This window comes from Epargyreus clarus, unplaced genomic scaffold (genome assembly GCF_041222505.1).
Source record: "Epargyreus clarus isolate Ecla_fem2 unplaced genomic scaffold, WU_Ecla_fem_2.2 ptg000036l, whole genome shotgun sequence".
Taxonomy (NCBI): Eukaryota; Metazoa; Arthropoda; class Insecta; order Lepidoptera; family Hesperiidae; genus Epargyreus; species Epargyreus clarus.
Genome location: NW_027332241.1, coordinates 7,375,859 through 7,396,539, shown reverse-complemented (window position 1 = coordinate 7,396,539; position 20,681 = coordinate 7,375,859). Strand labels below are relative to the sequence as shown.

At 41.9% G+C, this 20,681-nt stretch overlaps 1 protein-coding gene across 1 annotated transcript in view; it reads right to left on the bottom strand.

The window, feature by feature from the left end:
• The window catches only part of LOC140757029 (uncharacterized), a 47,840-nt gene extending 27,427 nt beyond the window's left edge, over window positions 1-20,413 (bottom strand). The window contains exons 1-8 of the mRNA XM_073092582.1: window positions 19,936-20,413; window positions 5,618-5,734; window positions 4,817-4,880; window positions 4,302-4,456; window positions 3,423-3,554; window positions 2,870-2,993; window positions 1,468-1,578; window positions 1,023-1,147 (exon numbers count right to left, since the gene is read on the bottom strand). Coding sequence (XP_072948683.1) covers window positions 1,023-1,147; window positions 1,468-1,578; window positions 2,870-2,993; window positions 3,423-3,554; window positions 4,302-4,456; window positions 4,817-4,880; window positions 5,618-5,734; window positions 19,936-20,085 — 978 coding nt within the window. The 5' untranslated portion in view covers window positions 20,086-20,413. The remainder of the gene's footprint in view (window positions 1-1,022; window positions 1,148-1,467; window positions 1,579-2,869; window positions 2,994-3,422; window positions 3,555-4,301; window positions 4,457-4,816; window positions 4,881-5,617; window positions 5,735-19,935) is intronic.
• Between the last annotated feature and the right edge of the window lie 268 nt (window positions 20,414-20,681).

Below are 20,681 nucleotides of genomic sequence, written 5' to 3'. Positions count from 1 at the left end.
GGCGAGCGCGGCGTGTGTGTGTGTGTCGGTGTGTGTGTCGGCCGGCACTCACCTGCTGCACGTGCCTGTGCGTCAAGCCCGGCAGGGTGAGCATGGTGGCGAGCGCGGCGTGTGTGTGTGTGTCGGTGTGTGTGTCTGCCGGCACTCATCTGCTGCATGTGCCTGTGCGTCAAGCCCGGCAGGGTGAGCATGGTGGCGAGCGCGGCGTGTGTGTGTGTGTCGGTGTGTGTGTCTGCCGGCACTCATCTGCTGCACGTGCCTGTGCGTCAAGCCCGGCAGGGTGAGCATGGTGGCGAGCGCGGCGTCTGTGCGTGTGTCGGTGTGTGTGTCGGCCGGCACTCACCTGCTGCACGTGCCTGTGCGTCAAGCCCGGCAGGGTGAGCATGGTGGCGAGCGCGGCGTCTGTGCGTGTGTCGGTGTGTGTGTCGGCCGGCACTCACCTGCTGCACGTGCCTGTGCGTCAAGCCCGGCAGGGTGAGCATGGTGGCGAGCGCGGCGTCTGTGCGTGTGTCGGTGTGTGTGTCGGCCGGCACTCACCTGCTGCACGTGCCTGTGCGTCAAGCCCGGCAGGGTGAGCATGGTGGCGAGCGCGGCGTCTGTGCGTGTGTCGGTGTGTGTGTCGGCCGGCACTCACCTGCTGCACGTGCCTGTGCGTCAAGCCCGGCAGGGTGAGCATGGTGGCGAGCGCGGCGTCTGTGCGTGTGTCGGTGTGTGTGTCGGCCGGCACTCACCTGCTGCACGTGCCTGTGCGTCAAGCCCGGCAGGGTGAGCATGGTGGCGAGCGCGGCGTCTGTGCGTGTGTCGGTGTGTGTGTCGGCCGGCACTCACCTGCTGCACGTGCCTGTGCGTCAAGCCCGGCAGGGTGAGCATGGTGGCGAGCGCGGCGTCTGTGCGTGTGTCGGTGTGTGTGTCGGCCGGCACTCACCTGCTGCACGTGCCTGTGCGTCAAGCCCGGCAGGGTGAGCATGGTGGCGAGCGCGGCATGTGTGCGTGTGTCGGTGTGTGTGTCGGCCGGCACTCACCTGCTGCACGTGCCTGTGCGTCAAGCCCGGCAGGGTGAGCATGGTGGCGAGCACGGCGTCGTGCGCGGCCCCCTCTCCCCGCGCGGCACCGCCCGCGTGACACGCGCACGCGCCCGACGACGCGTCTGAAAAACACACGACACGACACGACACGTTTAGTTTTTTATCAAAATCGACCTCGTAACTTGTTTCAGCAATTTTCGCAAATGTTTATAGTTTCTGATTTGGCCCTGAAGGTCCATTTACAAAAAATCACTCTCTATATTATATTAGTACGTAATTTACGCAATTTATTTGAAATATGCGACATATTTATAATAAATAAAAAAAAAAAGTATTCATGTCCATGTGAACCCACAGCATATTGAATAATCGTCAATAACACTCCTGCCAAAAAGTTAACCGGACTATAATATCAACCCCCCTTTCAGCCCCTGAGTGTTACCGTAGTGCGAGGGTTGGTGCGCCTGCAGCCAGCGGTGCCGGGCGACGCCGCGCAGCGACAGCCGCTTCTCCGGTTCCACTACCAGCATGTGACGGATCAGGTGTTCGCAATCTGACGACAATAAACACACAGAAGATAAAGAAAGAAAGGAAAATAATTTGTTCAGTAAAAAACATAAACACAATAATATAGAAATTAATAAGGCAATTCTTATTACATATGTATTTTTTTAGTATTAATAATCAATCTAAAGGAATGAAGGGTAGTTATGTATTCCGTGCGTGTAGTTAAGTGTCTGTTCGTGCGTGTGTCTGCGCGCGCGTGGGTATGTTTGTGTGTGAACACGCGCTTACGTGCGTGTGTGTGCGTGCGTGCACGCGTGTATGTGTGCGCGCGCTTACTTGCGTTCGTGTGTGCGTGCGTGCCTGCTTGCGTGTGTATATGTAGTGAACTCACCCTGCGACATGAAGTAGGGGATGCGGAACTTGCCGCTGAGCACGGAGCTGGTGTGTAGGGTGTGTGTGTGTGTGCAGTGCACTCACCCTGCGACATGAAGTAGGGGATGCGGAACTTGCCGCTGAGCACGGAGCTGGTGTGTAGGGTGTGTGTGTGTGTGCAGTGCACTCACCCTGCGACATGAAGTAGGGGATGCGGAACTTGCCGCTGAGCACGGAGCTGGTGTGTAGGGTGTGTGTGTGTGTGCAGTGCACTCACCCTGCGACATGAAGTAGGGGATGCGGAACTTGCCGCTGAGCACGGAGCTGGTGTGTAGGGTGTGTGTGTGTGTGCAGTGCACTCACCCTGCGACATGAAGTAGGGGATGCGGAACTTGCCGCTGAGCACGGAGCTGGTGTGTAGGGTGTGTGTGTGTGTGCAGTGCACTCACCCTGCGACATGAAGTAGGGGATGCGGAACTTGCCGCTGAGCACGGAGCTGGTGTGTAGGGTGTGTGTGTGTGTGCAGTGCACTCACCCTGCGACATGAAGTAGGGGATGCGGAACTTGCCGCTGAGCACGGAGCTGGTGTGTAGGGTGTGTGTGTGTGTGCAGTGCACTCACCCTGCGACATGAAGTAGGGGATGCGGAACTTGCCGCTGAGCACGGAGCTGGTGTGTAGGGTGTGTGTGTGTGTGCAGTGCACTCACCCTGCGACATGAAGTAGGGGATGCGGAACTTGCCGCTGAGCACGGAGCTGGTGTGTAGGGTGTGTGTGTGTGTGCAGTGCACTCACCCTGCGACATGAAGTAGGGGATGCGGAACTTGCCGCTGAGCACGGAGCTGGTGTGTAGGGTGTGTGTGTGTGTGCAGTGCACTCACCCTGCGACATGAAGTAGGGGATGCGGAACTTGCCGCTGAGCACGGAGCTGGTGTGTAGGGTGTGTGTGTGTGTGCAGTGCACTCACCCTGCGACATGAAGTAGGGGATGCGGAACTTGCCGCTGAGCACGGAGCTCCGCAGCTCGTGCAGCGTGCCGCCGTCGAAGGGCAGCGCGCCGCACACCAACACGTATAGCACCACGCCCAGCGACTGTCAACACACCGTTAGACACCGATAGAAAACGTTACATAACGACAGAAAACGTTACACTCCGTAAGACTACGTTACACATCATTAGAGAACGTTACACGCCGTAAGACTACGTCACACAGCGTTAGAAAACGTTACACGCCGTAAGTCTACGTTACAGAGCGTTAGAGAACGTTACACGCCGTAAGACTACGTCACACAGCGTTAGAAAACGTTACACGCCGTAAGTCTACGTTACAGAGCGTTAGAGAACGTTACACGCCGTAAGACTACGATACGTTTTACAGATTACATATCGACAATCATCGTTCGATAGCAATCATATACACCGTCACTATTCTTACTATACTTAATTATAGGTTATATTTTTATGTGAATATATAGCGCACTCATTAATTAATATTAAAATAATTATAAACTCCAACTTACCCATATGTCCGCTTTAGGTCCGTCGTACTGTCGCCCCTCGAACAGTTCCGGCGCGGCGTAGGGCGGGGAGCCGCACCACGTGGCCAGCGGGGACCCGCTCGTGTACTCGTTGCTGAAGCCGAAGTCCGCCAACTGGGGGGCGCAATTATTTATTTATAATATAGGTGTAGCAGACGATCATGCAGTCCACCTGATGGTAAGTGGCTACTGTCGTATGGACATCTGTAATCAAGTCTAGATAAAATTAGATTCCTACTTCGGATAAAACAGATACGCCGATACCCCTCAGGAGTAAGCTAGAATACACGCTTTTTATTCTGAATTGAAACTCTTTCCTAATAAACTCTGTCATTAAAAATATTTTATAATTTTTAGTTCGATTAGCAATCATAGCGTGTTTTTTTAGTTTTTTAAACTATTATTTATTTTTCACTTTTTAGTTGGTGACAAATTCATGACTTACGAAATTTATTAATCTAATAAGGATAAAGGGAAACTGTTATCAAATTATTGCATTGTCTTTGATACCTGTGCAAATTTTCAAATTAATTAAAGTTGTTGAAAATTATGCTCAAAGATTCCGTTACATACATACCTATTAGATACATACCTGCTGTATCTATATACAAATCAAGCTTTTTTTTATAATATAGGAGTAGCAGACGAGCATACAGTCCACTTGCCGCCCATGGACATTTGTAATCAACCCCAGATAGGATTAGATATTTCCACCTAAGGTCGGCCACAGATGCGCCGCGACTCCTGAGGACTAAGCTGGAACGCCTCGGAAAAGTCTGTCTCCCTTACCACCAAGCTAATAAAAGCGTGCTAAAAATGAAATGAGAGCGATACAGGTAGGGAATAATGTATGTGACATACCTTGATGTTCATGCGGTGGTCGAGCAGCAGGTTCTCGGCCTTGAGGTCGCGGTGCACGACGCCGCTCGCGTGGCAGTAGCCCACCGCCGCCAGCATCTGCGCGAACGCGCGCGCCGCCTCCGCCTCCGGCATGCGCCCGCGCGACACCAGGTGATCTGCACAACAATACTCATATTATTATGTTAAAAATAAAAATATACACATTCACATACGCACACACACACACACACACACGCACGCATGCGCACACACACACACACACACACACACACACACACACACGGACACACACGGACACACACACACACACACGCACACACACACACACACACACACTGTAAAAAAATTAATGGTTCAAAAAAGAGAGCAATGTAACAGACGAACAACGAAGATTTAGTAATAGAGTTCAGTGTTTACCGTTTGGTTACGGAACCCTAAAAATGAAATTCATATAATCCAGTCTTCCCCACTAATGGGAGAGACCCATTCCCAGCAGTGGGCCACATGACACTTACCAAATATTTCTCCATTAGGTGCGTATTCTGTGACCAGGTACAATGTGTGACTGCTCTCCATCACCTGAAAAACACAATGGAAAGTTCAGGAAAGAAAATGTTCAATAGAAGTTACTTCATGGTCAGAAACCTATGTTATTCGATGATTCAGTGAGTGATTGGAGAATTTACTTTTTTATGAATCTAAAAAATAATTGAAGGTTATAAAATCATTTATTTGCAAGAACATAGCATTTTGCAAGGATCTTAAATTTATAACAAGTACCTTATGTTCTACCACATTGGGCGTGCAAAATTTATTATGTATGTGGCGGCTTGCGGGCAGTGCGGCGCCTTGAGAGGTACCGTGGGGTAGTGTGGTGTACCGTGACTTAATGCGGAATACCCACGTGGTAGCTGCGAACGAGTCTCTCAGGTTGTGCTGTTTATTGTGGGGTAGTGTGGCGTTACGTGGGGTACCGTCTTGTAGTGTGACGTACTGTGGGGTACCGTGAGGGTAGTGCGGGGTACCCACTTGGTACAGGCGCATGAGTCGTGTAGGGCTGTGTTGTTTATTGTGGGGTACCATGGGGGTAGTAAGGGATTCCGTGGCGTAGTGTGGTGCCGTAGCATAGTGCGGGGTGCCGTGGCGTAGTGTGACGTCATGTGGAGTATCGTGGCGTTGTGTGGGGTACCCACTTGGTAGAGGCGCGAGTCATGTGGGGTTGTGATGTTTATTGTGGGGTAGTGTGGCGTAGTGCAGGGTGCCGTGGCGTAGTGTGACGTCATGTGGGGTACCGTGGCATAGTGTGGGGTACCCACTTGGTAGAGGCGCACGATGTGCGGGTGCCGCAGCTTCTTCATGATGGCGATCTCGCGGAACGTCTTCCTCAGGTTGTCCTCGTCCAACCGTGACTTATCTATTATTTTGATCGCCACCTGAAATAGAAACATTAACTATTAACACCCACAAAATTCTTATCCAAAAATCAATGGATTTTATCATTAGTACCTCGATGACAGAGCATTGCTCGGTGTTGTAATAATAAAACCAAAAATACCGATTATTTGAAATAAAAAGTCACGAGTGCAATTATTTTGCTCACAAAAAGAAATTTTAGCTTCGTGTTCTAATGATATTGTAGGAGGTATTTGTTCAATGAAACATGGTTAAAACGACATAATCTGAAAAAAAATCCTACCTAGATCGATTTATCGCCCCCGAATACAAAATTTCAATACAATCGTTGGAGCGGTTTCCGAGATCATTGGTAGAATTCACATACCTTTAGAGATTTTTTTTATATAAATCTCTCATGTGTGTAGGTTTCCTAACGACGTTTTCCTTCACCGTTTAGCAAGTGATAATTAATTTCTAATACGCACATAACTTTGAAAAATCAGAGGTACGTGCCTGGGATTTGAACTTCGGACCCCTCGATCAAGAGGCCGAGTTTCTTAACTAGGCTATCACTGTATACCATATACCATGTTTGTATTATACAAACACCATGTATTTGTAACGCGAGTACCAGACTACCATGAATATTGAGCCATCCTTGACACGTCCTCGCGGGGCGAGGTCGCCGATACTGGCAATGACTTATCTTTTATGTAAACTAGCTTTAATTTCAGATTTTTTACCACGCTTTTATTAGCTTGGGTTGTTTTTATGTATGTATGTATGTATGTATGTATGTATGTATGTATGTATGTACGTATGTATGTAACGGATTCTTTGAACTCCATTTTTATTCACTTTCAACGATCCGATTAATTTAAAATTTTGAACAATTTTCAAGAACCGATGACAATACACGATTTTAATAATTTTATCCCATTCTCCTCATCAGGATGGTCAGGATTCAAGATTAAAGATTTTCCTTGTGCAATTTTAGCGTAGATTCTAGTTTTTATTTGGAATATAGGACTTTAGGAGTAACAGGCGAGCATACAGTCCTGATGGTAGCCCTCGACCGAGAGGAGGAGTGCCAAGCACATGGTACGCTCACTGCTTTGACAATGTCGAGTATGCGGAAATAGCCAAATGACAATTATTAGGCAAACATTCGATAGATCGATTATTAACAACAGGCAATACAAGCTATTGTTATTTTTCTATCTTTATTAGACAAACATTACATAGATTGATTTTTTATAGCTACACAGTAGGATTCCCTGTATCGTGGGTACTGTGGACACACACAGAGACAAATACACAAACACCCAGACCCAGAAACAGAAACCTAATTCATCATTTTGAAATCTGTCTAGCCGGGTATCGAACCCTTGAGCGCGCCAGACCGGTATGTGTCATCATTATTACCGTGATATTTTTAAATATCGATCTTCGATACATAAAACATTGGATAGATTATTGAAAACGAGCGTTAATCTCTACATTATGCAATTCTCTCGATAATCGCTCAACAATAATATATTCGTAATCTCCCTTCAGTTACCAAACTCAACACCGAAGTACGTTCAACAAAAACCCCAACTAATCAGGCACTTTCCCTAGTTTGTGAGGCAGAGGCTGCATTGCAAGCGATTAACTATAAACTATATTGCTCTTGCTGCATGCATTTGTTTTTTTTTTATGAAAATGAAGTAACACTGTCACTCATAAACTTCGTAATCGCCCCCGTTTAGATTAGAGGTCGGCCACAGGTCCCTGAGGGCTAAGTAGGAAGGTGGTAGAACCCTTTGTGCCACCGCCACAAATATTTCTGCCTAATAACTGCCTGTTAGGCGCTGCTGTGTTTTGAAGGGTAAGGTAAGGGAGACATACTTTTCCGAGGCGTTCCAGCTTAGTCCTTAGGGGCAGCGGCGCATCTGTGGTCGACCTGATGTAACCTGAATATCTAATCCTATCTGGGGTTGATTACAGATGTCCATGGGCGGCAGTATCCACTTACCATCAGGTGGACTGCATGCTCGTCTGCTACACCTATATTATAAAAAAAGACTTACTTCTACGGATTCTACCACCGTCAAAAAATCTAATAAGGGCCTTTGGTTTACAAATAAACTTAAAAAATACCAATGCCTTAAGATAATAAAGAGGATAAAATTTTATTTATTTATATGTGCATAATATGACAATTAACATCACTATTTTTTTGATGATTATACCTATTTATTTGTAGTAAAATAATAAGTTATTAAGTTTTAATAAATTGTTAATAAATAAATACGATATTTTTATGCCATTCCCCATAATAATGACCTAAATATATACCTATTACTAGCTGACCCGGCAAACGTTGTGTTGCCACATAAATAACAAAATGTTAAGGGTGAACAACCCTTATCACTTAGGGGTATGAAAAATAGATGTAGCCGATTCTAAGGCCTACTGAATATGCATATAAAATTTGGTGAAAATCGGTAAAACCGTTTCGCAGGAGTACGGTAACTAACATTGTGACACGAGAATTTTGTATATAAGATACATGTAAACATATACGCAGTTAATCGCCGTCGGTGAAACACCACCGAGAGCGCCAGTTTGATTTGGAATTCGAAAAAAATGTTGAAAAAAATCCGAACAATCGCGCCAGTAGAGTCTCGAGTGAACGACCCGACCGGCCTTGCGCCGTGGGACAAAAAACAACCTTTTGCTGCCCCAAACGTCGCTCGGACCTGTACTGTGTAGATGTGCGAAATGGTTTGGCCAATGTGTGGGCCAGTTTGGCCAATGTGTGGGGCTATGTGGCCAATGTGTGCGCTAATGTGGCCAATGTGTGGACCAGTGTGACCAATGTGTAGGCTAATGTGGTCAGTGTGTAGGCTAATGTAGCCAATATGTAGGCTAATGCGGCAAATGTGTGAGCCAATGTCACCAAAGCAAGGATCAATGTAACCAACATGTGGGCCAATGTACTGTGTTTGGACCAATGTTTATAATTAAATGTCTTAACATCAAACTAGTGAATTAAAGGCATAATAAAGCCAATGGAAGGGCAAGTTTAACCAATTAAAGGTCCAATATGAAGCCAATAAAAGGTCCCGATTGCAATATAACCAAATAAAGGCCTAATTAATGTAAATTTAGCCAATGTGTTGGCCAATGTAGCCAATTAACGGTCAAATATATAGCTAATTAAAAGTTGAGGGTTCAGTGTAGCTAATTAAAAGTCCATTGAAGCCATTGGCCAATGTATGGGCCAATATCGCCAATGAATGGTGTAATATTTAGCCAATTAAAAGTCTAAAGTTCAGAAAAGCCAATCAAAGGCCCTAATTAAAGGTGCAATATATAACTACTAGTGGTGCCCGCGGCTTCGCCCGCATTTTAAAGATATAATATGACATACATAAAACAGAAAATTCGTACCTTCATTGGAATGACAGTGGTGCCATCTGTCGAAAATTGGTCTTACCAACTCCCAAACCTTCGTGGGCTCTTGGAAAACAACTTTGCAAAAGATCATCACTTGATCAAATGCATAGTTTCCGATTTTATAAAATGTATATAGACAAATATTCATTTTTATATAAATAGATAGATGATCGACCAACATGGATAAGTAATGTAAATTATGAAAAAATCGAATTTCGATCTTCTGGGTTGAAAGATCGATTCACTGAATCGATCCATTACTGGAGATCGATTAAAATAATCGATTTTTGGTTCAAAAGATCGATTCTCCGATTAATCGATCTCAGATCGCCATCCGTAGTTCCCGTGGGATTTCCGGGATAAAAACTATCCTATGTCCTTTCTCGGGTCTCAGACTATCTTTGTACAAAATTCCATTCAAATCGGTTCAGTGGTTTAGCCGAGAAGAAGAGACAGATAGACAGAGTTACTTCCACATTTATAATATTAGTAAGGAAGTAAGGATTTGCTGACGGATACATAATTTCAGTGCTTGTTTGATCCTGATAACCTTTTTTTTCGCCATCCTCGAAAAAAGATCGAAGATAGAATCGATTCTTAGGGCCTCGATTTTTTTGTGAATGGATTTATTGCACTTCGATTCGAATCGATTCAAAAATCGATCTTTTTCGGAAAGAATCGCCACCCCTAATATAATCCCAATAAATCTATATAACTAAATATAATGTTGCAACCGTCTCCGCTTGCAAGAATTGATATTTTTAAACTCATGATTATTTAGAGTATGCCAAAAGACCCACAAACGTAGGTAGGATCCATTACTGGAGACCGATTAAAAAAATCGACTTTTTTTGGTCAAAAAGATCGATTCTCTGATTAATAGATCTAAGATCGCTATCTGGGATAAAAACTATCCTATGTCCATTCTAGGGTCTCAGACTATATTTGTACAGAATTTGATTAAAATCGGTTCAGTGGTTTAGGCGTGAAGAAGAGACATACAGACAGACAGAGTTACTTCCATATTTATAATATTAGTAAGGATATCGATTAAATAATCGACTTTTTGGTCCAAAAGATCGATTCTCCGATTAATCGATCTTAGATCGCCATCCCTAGTTCCCGTGGGATTTCCGGGATAAAAACTATCCTATGTCCTTTCTCGGGTCTCAGACTATCTTTGTACAAAATTTCATTAAAATCGGTCCAGTGGTTTAGGCGTGAAGAAAAGACAACCAGACAGACAGACAGAGTTACTTTCGGATTTATAATATTAGTAAGGATTATAAGATCTAGTATAATCGAAGGTTCGATATAGCCAAAGGAAGGTCCAATATGTAAAATGAAAGGTCCATTTTAGCCAATGAAAGGTATAGTCCGCGCCAAGCTGCTGGCCCGCTCTGAAGTTGTTGCGGGCAGGTGTAGTCATACAATTTGCTGTGGCGACTCGATTCATTTCTATATTCAGAGCGGACTAGCAGTTTTACGCGGACTATACCTATAATGGCAAGTCCAATATTGTCACACATTCAAAAATAATTTAATTATGAATCAATTTTGAATTAACGACATTTCAATAAACTCTTACAAAACGAAAAATATTTCGCCACAGTACGTTAAATTCAAATCTAAATAATACGAATGACGATTAAACCAGACAGATTACAACAGACAGGTAATCGTGCTACGTAATGTCTAGATTCTAGATCTAGACACAGTCACCGATGCATCGCAAAAAATAAACTGCAAATGAATGCTGATTAAACTATTTTTTCACATAATTAATTTATCCGAAACGGCACAGGGTATTGTAATTTCTTTAAAATCGTGAGTAAAAAGTAGTTAAAACTTAAATCCTTTTTTTCAAAGCGATTTAGGTAATGAAGGTAAAAGTTCTTGTTAACTAACTTACAATGCTTGGAATTATACTTAGAAGGCTTATTATTAGATGGACGAGTGATTAAAACCCCTCCCAGTTACTGTCCCACTGCTGGGGACTCCTCTCAGAATGAGAAGGATTAGGCCATAGTCCACCGCGCTGACCAAGTGCGCATTGGTAGACTTCACATACCTTTGAGAACATTTTTCAAATATTTCTCTGATATACTGGTTTCCTAACGATGTCTTATTTCTTAGTTAGACATTTGAAAGATCAGAAGTGCGTGCCCGGGATTCGAACTCGGATCCTCAAATAAATTTCAATCAGCACCCTAATATTGCTTCTTTGCAATATAATACAACATACATATAATGGAACTACAATTTAATTTCTAAGTTTTTTTCTAATTAGCACATGAGCAGTCCACCTGATAGTACATGGCTACTGCCGCCCATGGACATATGTAATCAACCGGATAAGTTTACAATCCTACCTGAGGTGAAGTTTTGAAGGTGGTAGAACCCTTTGTGGTTCGACTCCGGCGGCACCACCGCCACCCTTATTTCTGCCTAATAACAGCAATGTTAGGCGCTGCTGTGTTCCGGTTTGAAGGGTGTGGTAATGGAGACAGACTTTTCTGAGGCGTTCTAGCTTAGTCCTCAGGGGTAGCAGCGCATCTGTGGCCGACCTCAGGTATGAAATTATGAATACCTAATCCTATCTGGGGTCTCACAGATGTCCATGGGCGGCAGTAGCCATTTACCATGGGTGGACTGCATGCTCGACTGCTACTCCTATTTTATAAAAAAAATAACCTCGGAAACCGGTGCTGAAAAGGTCCTCTAACTTTGTTACCAAGTCAATTAAAACGTAAAAAAAGCAAAGGGGGAGCCGTTGTTTTTATGTTTTACATAAAAATTCTGACATTTTCCTGAAGCCCTGCAAACACGTAATTGTCTTCTGAAAGTTGTGAAATCACGCTTACAAAACTGTTACTGTGGAGAGTTGAAGGGAGTTCAGATTTTATATAATACGCTGCGTCCCGCGGTTTCCCCTTGTTTAAAATGATTAGTCGGAAAATAACATTTTAAAGGTAGATTTCATGTAGAACACTCGTAAGAGTTGCATCTGTGTTTCGACTCTGGCGGCATCACCGCGACACCTATGCCTATTATAACAGCAGTGTTAAGCGCTGGGGAGGCATGTTAGCAGCAGTGTTCAGCGCTCGCGAGGCATATTAGCTTAGTCCTCAGTCCTCATAGGTAACGGCGCATCTGTGGCCAACCTCAGATGGGACTGTGGTCTTGTCCGAGATTGATTGTATATTTTAATGGGCGGCAGTAGCTACTTAACACCAGGTGGACTGCATGCTCAGTGTGTACTCGTATATATGATTTATTTATTAGAGTTGCGTGCATCCGAAGGGTAAAAACAGAACCCTTTTCTTTCGCCGCATAAGCAAGTGATAATTAATCAATAACACGCACATAATTTTCAAAAATCGGTGCGATTCTGAGATTTGAACCTGGAACTCTCTGAATGAGACGTTTTAACCACTAGGCTATCACAGCTTCCAGAAAGCTTTATTTTATTTATTTTAAATCAAATCAATATACGATCACTCAAAATAATTAATTGCCATCACAGATTTGAACCCGAGTGAAGTGCCGCCAATATAAATAATGGCATGTTTTTGTTTTCACCATAAATATTATTCGCTAAATAATCATGGAAAACTTGAGAATATTGGAAAATGGCCGAAAATAAATAATTTTGGGCTAATTGCAGTGAAAATGACTCGCTGTGGTATTATGTAATTGGCAAAGTGTGAGTCGAAATTATTTCTGTATAGAGCGCCGGACCCATAGGGTAAAAACGAAACCCTATTATGTATAGTCCGCACCAAACTGCCAGTCCACTCTGAATATAGAAATGAGTCGCGTCGAATAGCAAATTGTAGATATTAGCGGGACGAAGACAGCTCGAGAACCCTCCAGGCATCCGCTGCCCGCTCTCGCCCACGGGTACATAGCTGCGTTAGTATGCCCTTACGTTGTTACGGAATATATGCTTGTAGTTGTGCGCAACAACTTCAGAGCGGACTAGTAGTTTGGCGCGGAGTATACTAAGAATGCTAAGCCACCGCTGTCTGTCCGTCGCTCTATCTATTAAACCTTAATTCGTAGACAGTTCTAATTTACACAATGCATTTACTTCAATGGCTGCTATGTAGTAAATACTATAACAAGCACTAAAAATAAATAAAATACTGAAAATTTTGATGGTACTGAACCCTTAGTACGACTTCTTCTCCATAACGAAACACCTTGTGAAGTGGCGGTAGTTGTATTGACACTCAAAAAGTGTTCTGTAAAGAACCTATTTTGAATAAAAAAATGATTTGATATGACTTGCCTTTGGCCTCAGATTAATAAATAGTTACTACTTAATAATCCGCTTTGGCTAATTATTTCAATTATTTTAATCATGTAGGAGAGACAAATATATCCTGGGTGCTACACGGAAATACCCTAGATATCACGCACACTACAACACAGTACGCGTGTAGTAATTCCTCATACGGTAAAACCTTGTCTGTGGCAAAACCACAGTTTATCAAATACACTTCGTAGCCTTCCGGTATCAAATACAATATATACCTACTTTACAATTTTGAAGTTGGTAAGTCTAGAAGGTTTCTAGTATAAAGGCATAGATTACTCGTAGTTAAGATTACTCACTCCTAACAAGAAAATGGAACCAAATTTGATTATTGAAATTGTCACTGTCATCTATTTTCGTGTTTGAACGAATGAAATGATATTTCTGCGCCCTTTTTCTTCGATTTCGTGTTGTTTTTGCACCACTTAACTGCACATGTCGGCATTGTTCTGCTTAAATTACACGGTGACAGTCGTAATGGGAAAACAGTCAGCTATTTTACGTATGTGTCTGCCATTTGTGGCTTCCTTCAATTACATGGCGGTGAGATATACATACTAATCTATGTAGAAAGATGGTATAATTCTGATGTTAAACAGCGGAGCAACGCTGACTGTTTCTGCCTTTTTACCAGCTTGACCTGTATGTATGTATGTAACGGAATCTTTGAACTCGATTTTTACCCACTTTGAACGATCCGATTAATTTAAATTTGGAACAATTATCAAGAATCGATGACAATATACGATTTAAATAATTTTAACCCATTCACCTCACCAGGATCGTCAAAAATCAGGATCAACGGTTTTCCTTGTGCGATTTTAGCGTGGTTTTTAGTTTTTAAACTATAATTATTTATAATTTTAGAGTAGCAGACGGTGTGAAGTGTGAAGGCGGTAGAACTCTTTGTAGTTCGACTCCGGCGGCACCACCGCTACACCTATTTCTGTTATAACAGCAGTGTTAAGCGATGCTGTGTTCTGGTTTGAAGGTTGTGATAAGGGAGACATACTTTTTCGAGGCGTTCCAGCTTAGTCCTCAGGGGTACCGGTTCATCTGTGGCCGAGCTCGGCTAGGAAACTATTTAGCAGATTAGCCCGATGACAAACGAACAGACAGCGGAGACTTAGAAATAGGGTTTGGTTTTTACCCTCTGGGTACGGAACCCTAAAAAAACTTGTTAACTTTAATGTTATATGGTGCATAATCCACGCCAAACTGTTAGTCCGCTCTGAATTTGTTGCGCACAACTACAGGCATATATTCCGTAGCAACGTGCGAGCATACTAACTGCACTATGTCTCCGTGGGCGAGAGCGGGCGGGCGCTGTCTTCGTCCCGCTAATATCTACAATTTGCTATTCGACGAGACTCGTTTCTATATTCAGAGCGGACTAGCAGTTTGGTGCGGACTATAACCCACTCAATGCTCACATCTCACGCAGACGGCAGGCCACATAGACGATTCAGGGAAATACGGATTTTTATCTGAACTTGTGGGCAATTAGCTTGATAACATTTTCCTTTTGTGGTTTCCATATTATCGTGTTTTCATGTGATTCGAGTTATTACACTGCTAAGTTCACATACTAATGGCTGAATACTAAGGAAGGATAAATAAAATACATAATTTAAAGACAAAGAAATCTTGAAGGTAGAAGTCTTTGTGGTTCGACTCTAAAGGAACCACCGCCACACGTATTTCTGCCACATAACAGCAGTGTTAAGCGCTGTTGTGTTCTGGTTTGAACGGTAAACATATTTTTACGAACCGTTCCAGCTTAGTCCTCAGAGGTAGCGGCGCATCTGTGGCCGACGTCAGGTAGGAATATCTTATCCTATCTCGGGTTGATTACAGATGTCCATGGGCGGCAATAGTCACTTACCATCAGATGGACTTCATGCTCGTCTGCTACTCCTATATAATATCAAAAAAAAGAGAATAGTTATAGTTTTTTACCCGACAGCGGAGGGTAATGTTCGAGTGTATGTATGTGTCATCTTTGTCACGCTGCAGCACAAACGACTTGAAGGATTAACATATGAGGTGTCGTTGAATTCGTATAAATTGTGGAAGTGACAAACTATGATCACTGTCAACGCATTACTGTCCCACTGCTGGGCACGGGTCTCCTCTCAGAATGAGAAGGATTAGGCCACAGTCCACCGCACTGGCCAAGTGCGTATTGGTAGACTTCACATACCTTTGAAAACTTTCTTTTTAAGATTTATCAAGTATGCCAGGTTTCCTCACGATGTTTTCCTTCACCGTTTAAGCAAGTGATAAATATTTCTAAATACGCACATAACTTCGAAAAATCAGGCGTGCCTGGGATTAGAACCTCGGACCCCTCGAGCGAGAGGTCAAGTTTCTTAATCACTAGGCTACCACTGCTTTTTACTGCTGACAAACTATATTTTTAGATAATTAGTTGTTTTTTTTTTGTTTTTATAATAATTCTCTAGTTGAAAACACGAAGACAATTTGGTTCAGCATTTTTGAGATTAATCTGTCATATAAACAAAGTTTATCTCTAAATATTAATATGATTAGATTGTCCAAAATGTTTGTAGTATCAGTTCCAGGAATATTGCATAATCAGCCAATATTTAAACCTTAAAGGGACAGAACAACTGGATAATATGATATATTTATTTATTTATTGTTTAATGTTAAAAATAACGGTTATGCGCCAATAACACTTATCATTATAGATACATTTCTATAGACAAATAAAAATAAATTATATATAATTATATTAAAAATAATTCACAATGTCGATGATAACAGATAGGTTATGAAAATACAATAAATAAGTATAAAATAGTATGAATTTAAAATCATAGATAAGTATAGATATCTCATCGCCTTGAAACTGATGGAAACCATTAAATGGCTTACACGGCTGGCACTTCTGTCAGCCATTTAATGCCGACATGCGCAGTTAAGTGGTGCAAAAACATGAAATCGATAAAAAAGTGCGGGGAAATAACTATCGTTTCATTCGTAAATTATCTAAAAACTACATTTTTTAAATATTTTTAAACACGAAAATAGATGACAGTGACAATTTCAATTGTCAAAACAGGTTACATTTTCTTGTCAGGAGTGAGTAAACTTTACTAATCTATGCTTTTCATTGTTAGTATTTGTTGGAGTAGCAGCCACTATTTATAAACACTCTGTAAAAAATAAAACTTCTACATAAAACTTAGTGTATTTCATCGATCCTTGATATGTATGCAAAGTTTTTAAATAATCAGAATTGTGGAAATTGGTGAAAATTAGCAAAAATATTCCGTTACATACATACAACCCAAGCTAATAAAAGTGTGTTAAAAATAATTAACTTAGTTCTTAGACTGCAACTAACTTTATTTATTTATATTTTTTGTACATGGTTATGTTATTGATAACAAACAATTATGGAGATAAAGTACAACGGATTGATCTATTTATATAATAACTTTAGAAATTATCATATATTTCCATAGATTAGTAAAGATAACTCACTCCTAACAAGAAAATGTACCCAGTTTTGAGAATTGGAATAGTTGCGTAAAAAAGTTTTGCCACGTCTCCGTACTAAAATGTCCCTAAAATACTTGAAATAATTATTTATTTATTATGTAAATTACGCAGTATTAGTTATTTATTCGTAAATTTTCTCTAAAAATGTTTTTATTTGTCAAGAATTAAAAAAAAGAACTTACTAAAATAAGCCCTTAGTGGCTTCATTCAATTTCAAGGCGGCGAAGTATCTTTAATAATCTATGTATATTTCATCTTAGTTTACACTTTATTCAAAATATTAAGATACACCAGTCTTGAGAATTGAAATAGTTGCGTAAAAAAGTTTTGCCACCTCTCCATGCTAAAATGTCCCTAAAATATTTGAAATAATTATTTATTTATTATGTAAATTACGCAGTAATGTAATTAGTTATTTATTCGTAAATTTTCTCTTAAAATGTTTTTATTTGTCAAGAATTAAAAAAAAGAACTTACTAATAAGCCGTTTGTGGCTTCATTCAATTTCAAGGCGGCAAAGTATCTTTACTAATCTATGAAATAAGGTTGATCATAAATAGGTGTTGCCGTTGAAATTACCATTTTTCGGCATTTTACGCTATATATACCGAACCGTAATAGGTAAAAGTTCAAATTTTCGCAATGCATGTATGTATGCTTATAAAAATAAAAATAAATGAAACTTTGGTGGTACGGAACCCTCCATATGAGAGTTCAACTCACACTTGGCCAATTATTTTATAATATGAGAGTAGTGAATAAGCATGCAGTCCACCTGATGGTAAGTCACTGCAGTATGGACAATTGTAATGAACTTTACAGTCCTACCTGAGGTCGGCCATAGGATAACTACTCCTGGAAACTCAGTTAAAACACCTTATATCCATTTTACCCTTACCACACCCTTCTAACCAGAATAGAGAGCTTAACACTTGTTACAAAGTAGAATTAGGTGTGATGTGTGTGCCTTTAGAGCTGAATTACAACAGTTAGAAAATCAGGTGGTAGAACCCTTTGTGGTTCGACTCCGGCGGCATCACCACCACACCTATTTCTGTTATAACAGCAGTGTCAAGCGCTGCTGTGTTCTGGTTTTAACGGTGTGGTAAGGGAGACATACTCTTCCGAGGCTTTCCAGCTTAGACCTCTGGGGTGGCGAGGCATCTGTGGCCGACCTCAGGTAGGAATATCTGATCCTATGTATGGTTGATTTTTTTGTAACTTTTGAGTGCTAATATAGTCGCCTCATATGTAAGAAAGTCCACACCTGTCCATCAAAGCTCAGAATTGCTTCGCGCAACAGGTATGATGGTGGTATAGTCCTCGCCAAACTGCTAGTCCGCTCTGAAGTTGTTGCGAGCACGTGTAGTCACACAATTTGCTATGGCGACACAATTCATTTCTATATTCAGAGCGGACTAGCAGTTTTACGCAGACTATACCTTTCCAGTTAACAATAGTGGTTCTATGACCTTTATATTTGTTTTAATTATAAAAAAAATGTAATGAATTGATAATGATAACAATATTTTCATATTGTTGATCTATACTATTATTATAAATAGGAAAACTTTTTTTGTTTGTTTGGTTGTAATGAATAGGTTCAAAAACTACTGGACCGATTTTAAAAATTCTTTCACTATTCGAAAGCTACATTATCCACTAGTAACATAGTCTATATTTTATATGAAATATATTTGATAAATAGATTTTGATGCAGTACAAAGTTTGCGGGGTCAGCTAGTGTTAAATACTTTTAAAGACAAGTATTAGGTTATTTGATTATTTCAGAAAACTAAGTCAGTCCTAGGTATTTCCCTCATATCCTATTTGGGTCACTATTGACCCTGTTCAGTTAGAAATAGAGGTGACCTGCATTTAAGGACGCAAAATTACTAATTTTATGTAATTCCTTTTTCAAATCTTCCTAAGTATAGATTATATTATAATAATCCATAGACAAAAACTGTGTTATAGTCTGCAAAGGTCAATTTCTTGGCCTTTTACCCTGTTTTACAATATCATAGCTATTGATATCTACTGCCTTCATTATTATACCTACACAAAAATGTTTCTGGAGAAATCTTTCTACTACCACAGAATAGTTATTTAACTTTCAAAACATATTTTTTCTTGTACTTAACACAAGACATATTATTTGTGTTAAATAACAACAGATAATATGTAATTAAACACGTAATTAGAGATGTTTTCTAATAAGACAAGTGATTTTAACGCGATCGAAAGTTATTGACAATAAGAATCTCATAAGAATGGAAGTGTGTGACTGTTTTGCGTAGCGTCTCGGCTCGCCCGCGCATGTACTCATGTTAATTGTGTACTTCGACGAGATGGGAACCGTTTTACAACTCATTTAACCAATAACAAGTTACTAACTAGAGTTGAAGAGTGACACCATAATTGACGGAGGACATCGAAAGAACTCGCCAATTGAGAATAATTGACGCAAAAACATTTTGGAGGTCGACGCGACTTCGCATTACAGAAAAAAAGTTAACAAAAAAAAAACAATCACTATCAAGTGTTTACGAACGCAATTTGGTTCTTTAAGGGAAATTTTGAAGTTCGGACGTTACCCTGCCGAATTGCGAAGCGCTCGCGGCCCGCGACCCTCCGCGCGAGCGACGTCCTCCGAAGTCGGTCGGGTTGCAATATTATTTTTTTACAACAAACACGTTCTCGCCCCCTCATCGGTCGGCCGTCTCGAGGGAACGAGTTCCTCGGGCCCAGCGTCAACCTCACCTCTCCTCCGCAGCATCTTCACGACGATGGAAAAAACCGAACGCACAACGATAAACACGCACTAAACACTGTTGACAAGTCACTGGGGACTCCGGGCCGCCCGCGCTGGCGGACGTGAGCACTCGCGAAATAAAACACAGAAACCACTGAAATACGCGGCGGAACCAGATATGTACCCACCTTACTCTTAGTAATAGCGTGTGTAGCCAGCTTTACGACGGCGAAGTTGCCCGTGCCTATCGTCTTTTCCAGTTCGTAGTTGCCGACGCATACTAGCTGGTCTATGGGGAAGTGTTTGCTTTTGTGTATCGGCTTGATATTGCTGGCCATTTTAGTGGAAACACGGTCGAACCCACTCGGCCCCGCGCTCTCCGCGAAGGATTTCGGCCTACTGTTGATAGTTCTCGCGGCGGGCGGCGGCGGCGCCACCGGCACTCACGTCATTCGCCCGGGACGTACAACTGCGGCCCCCGACGTTTCATTAACAAACGCGACCGCCCCGGCGATCGAAATCTCACCCCGCACCCGATTCTTCCGCTAATTGTTAACAAAATTATCTAACGCGACACGAAACCGATCTCCGCAATGTCAAAGTTATCGCGCGACTGGCCCTTATCAGCGATTCCTTATCAATACCGAAGGCTAGAGTTGTACGTCGCCAGTACATGAAAAAAGAACTCGATTCACAACCTTTACGCGACGCTCGTTGTTTCTGTCGCTCCGTCGTGTTTACACAGCGTGCGAGCGAGAGGGCGCGATATGGAGGGGTGGAGTGACGTCAGACGGCAGCGTTTACGTCACACGCGGCAATTTCAAACGAGTTACAGAGTACGTCAGACAAAAATATCGATTTTTCGTTGTGGACGAAAATCTTTAGCGAGATTTTGAACAAATTTCAGTGTGTTAGAACAAAGAACTATTAACAT